This window comes from Meriones unguiculatus, chromosome 16 (genome assembly GCF_030254825.1).
Source record: "Meriones unguiculatus strain TT.TT164.6M chromosome 16, Bangor_MerUng_6.1, whole genome shotgun sequence".
NCBI classification, from domain to species: Eukaryota; Metazoa; Chordata; class Mammalia; order Rodentia; family Muridae; genus Meriones; species Meriones unguiculatus.
The window spans coordinates 8,308,569-8,317,657 of NC_083363.1; the positions used below are offsets into that span (position 1 = coordinate 8,308,569).

Consider the following 9,089-nt stretch of genomic DNA (forward strand, 5'->3'; position numbering starts at 1 on the left):
CCTGTTCTTGTGTTCTGCTCAGTCAGAAGGAAGGGCTGTTTCCATGCATAGGAATCACTGTTGCGGTGCTTTCTGGAGCCTGAGACCTGAGTAAATCTTAGGGTTATAAGGAAACCTTGGAAGTATCCCCAAAACGCAACTGCTGAGCAGGCTCACCCACTTCATTTTGTGTGACTAGGCACCATAGTCCTCTGCAGCGGTGTTTGGTGGCAGGCTACACAGTGTTCCTGTCACCACCATGTCACACTGGTCCACACAGGTGGGTTCACAACTGGACATCAGGGGGAATGGACACTCACCTTGCCGCTCTTCCCACAGTCCCATAATTGAAAGACACAGGAAAGACCTAAGCCATTGCCCCAGCAGCAGCCATCAGAACCCCCACCATCCGTAACCTCACATCCTGATGTCATCTTAGTCTGATGACACGAACCGGGTGATTCCAGATGTCTGATGGTGCACTTGGGAGTCAGGGCAGAGCAGACCATCCCTGACCCTTGCTAAGACTAAACAGGGGGTCAGGGTCAATGGAGCATGCTGTTAACGGTGGCTTAAGTTTCTTCCAATCCTGTGGGCTTGCCCATCCCAGGAGGAGCCAGCGTTTATGAGGGCTTCATCATCCCTGAGGCTAAAGCTCCGTGGCTGCCCACTCTGCAGAGCTACTGCTGTGTGCAGGCTTGCACTTGCGGGGACTGACCTTTCCTCATCGAGTTTGTCCATCTTGCAGCAGTTGTATGGGATGGCCCAAGTGCAGAATAACTGGACTTTCCAGGGGAATGCCTTCAGGGGTACCCAAGGCATAGTGGGTTCTCTTCACAGATTCTTTTCAACCAAGACGAAAGACTACAGGATGTGTATGGCGTCGTGCTACCCTGCTCAGGAGTACTGCGTTGAGTGCAGGTGCTGGCGGGCAAGCACATGGCTGACGTGGCAATGGTCAGCCCCATGGGTCACTGCAAGGCTGCTGTGGGCTTCTTTCTCGACATGCCCAGCTACTTCTGCCTGGCTGGAACCCACAGAAACCAGTGTCCTCAAGGCTGCTGGGAGAGGCGTCTTAGAGTAATGGGTATCATCATAGCCCCCTGGAGGGTTTGTGTCTTGAACACATGGCAACAAGGCCTGTATTAGGGTTCTAGAGGGACAGAGCCAGTAGAATGTATATATACTGTAAGAGTGGATTCGCCAGACTGGTTTATACAGATGGGTTGGGCACCCCAATAATGGCCATCTGCACGCTGGAGAGGCTGAGAACCCTGTAGCTGCTAGAAAGATGTCTCAGCACTCCCAGTCTGGTGCTGAGTACCTGCAAAGTCTCTGGTCAAAGAGCTGGATTCTGACACCAGCACAAGGAGGGTTGGCAGGCAGCATTGCCTTTTAACTTGGACCACTTTATATCCGGGCTGCCTGCTAGGTGCTGCCACCCTGGAGAGGGTCTTCTCACCAATCCTGCCTGGAAATGGCCTCATAGGCCATCATAAGGCCACTTACTGATGCTCCAGCTTCCCAACTTACAGACTCAGGGATCCCTGCTGGGGAGGACACTTGTGCTAATTCCTGAGTCAGCGCAAATGCTCCACAACTGTTAGTGTGTTCTCCATCTGAAGCAGCTCAGGGTCTGGGGACAACAGCAGGCCCCTTGCTCAGTCTGTCTGGGCATCTGCCACATAAGGGGCTTTGCAGTGGGGAGGCATCAAGGGCAGGAGATCCAGGCACAAGACCTGTGCAGCTCATCCTGCTTATGGCTAGGTGGGGTAAGGTCATTGCCCTGTGCCCTAGCGTCAGCATGGGACTCGGCTCTCAGTATGGAACTCCAGCTTGATTCCGTGTCTAACTGCTCAGCAGCAAGGCAACTTTGGGCCCTGGTGATGGCAAGGACTTTAGGAGACACCCAGGACACAGGCACCTCTTTCCTGAGTTCTCTTGTACTGCATCCACCCTTCCAGGAGGTGGCCCCTCCGACCTTAGCACTGCCTGCTGTGTGTTGGATGGGAAGGCAACCGGCCCCTGTGATACCAATTCCTGTTTTGCTCAACGGGCTACTCTGAGTCCTACAACACTCAAGTAGGTACTGAAGATCCCGTGCTCAGTTCCAAGTAGATACACACTGTGCTGTAGCTCATCCCCAGTGTGGGCAAACGAGTCTGGGCAACAGGGATTGGGGCTCAGCACAACTGATGCAGTTTGCCCATCCCTGAAGTGTGCCTGAGCATGCCATAGGGGGAAAAGCCAGAATGGTACAGGTGCGGTCCAGAGGGCACATGCTGGTGTTTCCACAATCTTATGTTCCCGGAACAAGGAATTGGACCAGGGACACAGATACTGGTAGAAACAGTTTATTAAGAGAGAAAGTACTCCCAAGATTGGAAGTGGGCCAGTGGTAGAGCAAGGTCAAGGGTCCAGTGGCCCAGAACCTTCAGCATTCAGACCTTTATAGGTCACCTACAGAGGCAGCTATTGTGTGCAGCAGGCTTCTTGGCATGCTCTGCCTTTCCCATGGTGCTGTTTTACATATGCTAATCTTGATGCCTTGCTTGGTTCTATCCTCTTGTGGCAGGTACAAGGCCACTCCCAAGGTACCAAGGTGGCCCTGCCTGGTGGGCAAGTTATGGGGCCTCCCCCAATTGCTCTAACAAAGATAGCTTTACTGGTGGCATCTGACACCTCAGAATGATGAGCAACTCTGGATGTCCCCGATAGTTACTCTACCTTGGTGACATCCCTCTCCTGAAGAAGAAAGAAAAAGGACAGTGTCCCACTCAGCCTTCTCTTGAGCACCATTCTCCTAAGCTGTGGTGTCTAAGGACACCTGGAGCATGGTAAGACATCATTCCCGGCATCTCCGAGGATAGGCTTGACACAGGGACACTAGGGCTCCCCCTAGCTGCTAAGAAGCAGCATGGATCTTGAGGTCAAGGCCCCACCTGCCACTGAGATGCTGGCTTCCAGCCCAAACAGAAAGTGCTTTATTGGAGGGTATGGCTCGTACAGTCCTCCCTTGAGGAAGGGTCAGGTCAGGTAGTGCCCAGGTCCTCAAGGCTTCAGCAGGTAAGTCCCAGGGACCTCTCATGCTGATGGGCAGCATCTCTGCCAGCCCTAGGCACAGGACAGGGCATCCCCAGCTGACAGCCACTGCACCTACATTGGCTTGGTACTGGGAACCCAGAAGGAGGCTTTCCAGGTGGAGCTGTGTTTCCACAGAATATAACAGGGTCCAGGTACTGGGGCATATGAAGTCACTCCATGTCCTCCTGGGGCTCCAGCTTGTGCAGGGCCTGCAGCCGGCTGCCCACAGTCTGCTGGACAGCCTCTAGCCCCTCTGCGTCTAGCTCCTGCAGCAGCAGCAAGATGGCAGTCAGGATGTTCTGGGGACAGAGAGGAAGACCTAGAGGCTGGCCGGTGGCACCCTTTGTAGGGCGGGGCCTTCCAGGCAGCAGCTCAGGAAGGTCACAGCACAGACTGGGCACACTGCTTCCCTATCCAGCTCCTGCCAGGCTTGGGTCTGTACCCTAGCTTTAGATGGAGAACCGGGCACAGAAGCTGAGGGTCCAGCATCCCTCAGGGTGGTATCCTCTCAGACAAAGATAGGACAAGGACAGCTGAGGGGCAGGTCGGAACTGAATAACTCCCTTCAACTCCTGACCCTTGACCTCTGCAGCACACTAAGGCCTCTGCAAACCTGTACTTGTGTCCTTGTTCTACATGCTGGTCCAAGGGCAGCCAGCTAGAAGCTGGGCCTTTTGGGCAATTCTCTGTCGAGAAACAGGGCTTGGAGAGGGCACACACCTGATCTTGGAATCGAGTTTGACGTGTGTGCGTGCGTGTGTGTGTGTGTGTGTGTGTGCGTGTGCGTGTGTGTGTGTGGCGGTGGCAAGTGGAGAGGGAAGGAATCCTGAGGGAACAGTGACCTAGTGCGGTGAAGGCTCCAGCATGCTGGAGCAGGAAGCGGAACTGAGCTTGGGGGCTATGGCTGATACTCTTGCCTCATGTATCCCACTCTTCCTGTGAGCCCAGACCTGGCCCCACGTCATCTCCACCCTTTGGAGCCTGCTTCTGCTGTCTGGATAGAGGGGGCAGTGGTCACTCACCCTGTTCTTATGACTCCTCAAAGCATCCCTTTGTGAGAAGGAAGGGCATTGGTCTCCAGCAGTCTGGCCCTGGACCCTGCTGGTAAGAAAGAGGCAGTGAGACTGTGACAGTCAGAGGGCTCTGGGCACCTCCATCTTCATGTCAAATCCCACTCAGAAGAAGCCAAGTCAACTGGCAAGTGGTCCCAGCTCAGAGCAGGCACCCTCAATCTAGATACCTTTATAGTGGCGCAGGAGCCCAGCATGCAGAGTAGAGGCCCAGAGCCAGGACCAACTTCTCTGTGCCCAGGGCTCCCACCTGCAATGCTTTCTACCCAGGGCCTCAGGGAAGGCACTTCCACAGAAGTGACCCTGGCAGGAGTCAGAACCAGAGTTCATCTCCAGTGCCATTCACAGATGGGAACTAGGAGGCTGCACCTGCCATTGGAACCCACAGCCTTCCTGTGCCATCCCTGACCAAGTTCGGTCACAACAGTGGCCCCCCAAGGAGCCACGACAGGCCCATGATGGTCCTACCTCTGCATTACCCTTCCTCCCCTGCCCACTATTGAGCTTGCTCCCCTCCCAGAGGCGGACAGGAAGCCTCCCTCCCATGGCCTGAGGGTGCTCTCAGGACAGTGGGTCTTGGTCCCCTGCAGGCTCACTCTGTCTCCTCCGGATAGCTCAGCAGGCTCTGGCTGGTCTCAGTTTCAGAGGTGACAGAGCCGAGGGTGTAGGAGGGCTTGGGACAGCCATTGCCTGCGCCTTCTCTGCCTGGGGCGGTAGTGATCTCATCTCCCTCCATCAGTGCGCGAGTCAGCTCTTCCTCCGTCACAGCTTGGGGAGAAGGACAGGAAGGTAAGGGTATCAGGGGCCTATGCGGCACAGTTCCACATAGCCCTGGCCTCTTTGGGGCTTCAGCACGCCTGCTGCTGCTGTGTGTACAGCGGGGAGGGGGGGAAGGAGATGGGGGCACTGTCCCTGGGCACAGTCAGTCCTCCTTCCAATCCCCAAGCCTAGAATGTGTATGACACCTGGCAGAAAGGCAAGGGGGTTCTTGTGAACCTCAGGCCCAGGATCTTCTATGAGCAAAACCCCCAATCCAGATAAATCTGTGTGTTGCTGGGGTTGGGCCCAGGGCCTTGCACATGCCAGCAGGCTCTCGACTCTGTTTCCAGCCCCTGAGACAAATGTTAAAAGGAATGGGCTTCACATATTTGCCCCACTTGACTCACTCTTGTTTAGTAAGTGTCTCGGGGGAGGATCAGAAACTGGTTGCTAAGAGCATCAGCCCATGGAGTCAGTGAGCTGGGCCCTGCCAAGTGCCCATGGGGGAACAGTAGGATTGTCCTCCATGTGGCTCCAGAGGCCTGGCTGCCAGTGCAGCTGAGACCACCACATGCTTGCCCGGTCACCACACTCCACATCCTCGCCATGGCATATCGATTTTCCTCGGGGAGGGGGGCAAAAGGAGGGGAGACTGTTGAGGCATACAAGCCCAGGTGGGGTTAACAGACAGGTGCCCTGTGTGGTGCTGATGACACTGCACAATGGACGTGAGCCCATTCCTCAAGCTGGGGGCTGCAGAAGACAGCAAGGAAGGGGGTGCCTGGGAAGCCCCGCACTGGGGACCGCCTCAGTTGCCCGGTGGGCGGACAGGCTGGAGCCTACCTTGGTTGTCCAGCTTCTGCAGGTGGGGCAGGTTGCGAAGCACAGTCATTCGGTAAAGGTGCGGGCTGGACCCGCAGCAAGGGTTCTCGGCCAGCCACAGCACCCTGAGGTGTGGCAGATCCTTTAGGTAGAACAGCTCATTCAGACTAGGGATACGGTTCCTCCTCAGGTATAGCTCACTCAGCCGCCGGCAGCCACGCACGGGTTCCAGGGTGGAGACACAGTTGACGCTGAGGGACCAGCATACTGTTAGGGACCCGTACAGTCTGGACCTCCATGGCCCAGGGGGCCTCCATCTGTGTGTCTGCCTCAGTCGTGAGGGTTTTGCCTTAGAAATGGGTCAAAGCCCACGTAAGTCGGGGCTGGGGAAGGGCAGTGTCAGCAGGAGCCCCTCAACTTGAGACACCATGTGGGCAGCTCCCTGGCCCGGAGCTCTGGATTCACATGGAACCACTGTAGCAGAGAGGGTGCTTTACCCTCCTTCACAGGTAACACCGAGTCTCCAAGGGACACACTTAGCCCTACAGCAGACACTGGCTAAAACTCAGCAAAAATGCCACAAGCTCTGTATCACACACAAATTAGATCTGACTTCCGGAATCCCAGGCTAAAGAGAAACAGGGTTTTAGGGTGATTTTAGTGCTGTAGGGGAGTGAACACAACACAGGAAGGGAAAAACAGCATCCAGCAACTCCCAAACACACCAAGTCTTTACACGCGGTGTTCTACTCAACAGTGGCCAAACATTCTGCTTCCCAGAGCCAGGGCCCGGCCTGCTGAGCCAGCCTCACCCACGCTCCCTCCTATAAGGCTGCCCTGGTGTATAACAAGTTCCAGAAAATGCCACCAGCACCATACTGACATACAGAACGCACCTATGCCAGCACCTAGCAGGCAGGCAGCAGGGCCCTAAGTGTCAGCGCTAACCTGGATCCCGGAATGGGCAGACGTCAATTTAACGATGGCTCCGAGGAAGTGATGGAATCAGGAAGGCAGGGGAGGCAGGGCACTGGTGGGGAGGGGTTCTTGGGGACAGGTGTGGCCATAGGGAGGACTGGCCTGGGTGGATACTGCTCATTATTTGGAGGCCTGCCTGACCACTGCTACAAGTGCACAGATTATTTACCGAGGTGGATGTGAGAGGAGGCAAGCAGAGCTGAGCCCTTAGGAGGCCCAGGTAAGTCCCCGAGAGAGCGGATAGGAGCTGCAGGAGGGCCAGGCTCTCACAGTCCTAGTCTGCAACCCTTCTGTTGCCAGAAACTGCCATCCTAGACAGTGCTAGGGGCCTCCAGGTTTCCCATTTTCCCTGAGCCCCACAGGAAGGACATGACGTTCCATACCCCAGGACTACAGCGACGCAGCAGCCAAGTACCTGAGTGTGATCACTTCCAGGCTGGGCATCTCCCGGCATATGGAAATCTAGGGATGGAAGAATGGGGCTCGTGAGTTGGCAACAGTTTTGTGCTGTCACTTATCAGATCAGGGGAGACATCTGTCCGAGGTCCTACACTTGCCCTAATGGAGCCAAGGGCACTTGCACAACCAGGGCACCCAGAAGAAATCAGCTGCCTGCTGGTCTCTGCGGCCCAGCCAGCCCTCAATATGGTCCTCACTGGGTGTCTCTACTTGACAATTCTAGACACAGCACATCATTACATTCAGTGACCTCAATGGACATCTGGCCAAGGATTTTGTGGTTTCCTACACTGAGGTACAGAACCTTTTCTCTTGCTGCTCCTGAGGTACAAGGAAAGGACAGACATCCTTCTTGCCAATGGAGCTGAGCCCAAGGCAGACAGAACTGCAAGCAGGTTTTGGCCACCACGCACTGTCAAATCTGCAGATCAGACCTGGGCTGTGGGCTGCTGACATTTGGGGTGGGGTTGGGGTGTAGCATCCTGAGGCTGAGGGGAGGCTAGGCAGAGGCAGAGAGCCTCTGATGATGATGTCCTTGAAGAAAATCACCACCCAGGACTCCTCCCAGAGCAGGGCTATGACTCTGCCCTCTTCTGTGTGGGACCAGGAAGTGACATGGCACTGAAACTGATCACCACTGTTCTGTAACTTTATTCTTTTGGGGAAGAGGCATCAAGGAGATGATCCAATCAAGACAGAACTTACATCTGTGAGCTGGCTGCCCCTGGGGAGAAAAGAAATATACATTAATCTCGTCGAGTGGAAATAATAATAATAATAATAATATAATAATAATAATTAAAATCCCCAGAGAAACGACAATTGTCTACAAATCTAAAGATTCTATGATCAGAATGGCACAGCAAGAAAAGCCGGTTCCCCAGATAACAGGAGAAGACATCACAAATGGTTAGGTTGATTTCTGACAATACTGCACATTTGGTGCATAGAGGATATACTGTCTGCAGAGCACACGATTTACGCCCATCAGGCTCCCACAGCAGAAAGATGTTCCCTCTCATAAACATAAACAAAGGGGTCTTCAGAAGAGGCCAAGTTCAAAGGCTGATCATGCAACTTATGAAGCAAGCATCGCAGGCCTGCAATGTGGCTGTTGTTTCTGTCTGCACAGAGGGAGTCCTGCCACGCTGCCTCAACAAAGAAGGGCATTTATTGGAAACCCAGGACAGAGAGGACTGGGCGCCAACACCAGATGTGTCGGGGCAGAGAAAGGCTTTTAATTAACAAAGCTCACTCCAGTACTGTGCTGACCCCACGAGCAGCACGGGTCTGAAACTGCTCTGCCCCTTTCTAGAAGCTCTGGTCACAGAGTCCCATCCGAGTCCCCAGAGACACCTGTAGCTCTTCCACACCCCACTGAGGCAAACTTATCCCGAAGCCCTGGACTTTCAGTCTTAGTGTGACCCGCCCATGCACTTTTGGGTGCATCAACTCCATAGCGTCTAAGTTCCAGGAAGTCCCCCATACCAGGTCACCCTCTGCAGCATCTGGTGATAGGGTGTCCATGGAATCATGACTTTACAACCTCACTTCTCTCTCCCTGTAGACACACCCCTAAGTATCTTTGTTTCAAATACCAGACACAGTCACAGAGTGTTAGTGACCCTCGGCGAGACTAGAGGGACATTTCTAGTTATCTGGTGAGGGCCGCACCCATCCGCGGCACTGGCCGGAGAAAGAGCCTGCAACCTGGCTCGCTTTAGGGCAGCAGGCGCCCAACTTGGCCTCTGCTTCCTCCCGTGCCTGGCTGGCCTCACCAGCAGTTGAGCTTCCGCACGCTGTGCAGGTCCGAAGCCTTGGCTCGGGACAGGACCATCTTGCGTGTCAGCTTCATGGCGGCCGAGGGGCCACGGGCCCGGCCGCCCTCCCCTCTACAGTCGGCTAGCGGGAAAAGCCTCGGCCGCGGTGCGTCTCCAG

The 9,089-nt window shown here is 54.9% G+C and overlaps 1 protein-coding gene across 2 annotated transcripts; it reads right to left on the reverse strand.

The window, feature by feature from the left end:
* Positions 1 to 2,317: 2,317 nt before the first annotated feature.
* On the reverse strand, positions 2,318 to 9,089 carry Cfap410 (cilia and flagella associated protein 410). Of its 2 annotated transcripts, none has more exons than XM_021649661.2 (7): positions 8,930 to 9,089; positions 7,857 to 7,875; positions 7,108 to 7,154; positions 5,736 to 5,965; positions 4,730 to 4,901; positions 4,086 to 4,161; positions 2,318 to 3,362 (listed from the first exon to the last, which is right to left on the reverse strand). In XM_021649661.2, exons 1-7 carry the CDS (start codon positions 9,004 to 9,006, stop codon positions 3,234 to 3,236), a joined length of 750 nt encoding a protein of 249 aa, XP_021505336.1. In that variant the 5' UTR covers positions 9,007 to 9,089; the 3' UTR covers positions 2,318 to 3,233. The 2 variants fall into 2 exon arrangements, with proteins under 2 accessions (XP_021505336.1, XP_021505335.1); XM_021649660.2 differs by having other exon boundaries at positions 4,086 to 4,164; positions 8,930 to 9,088.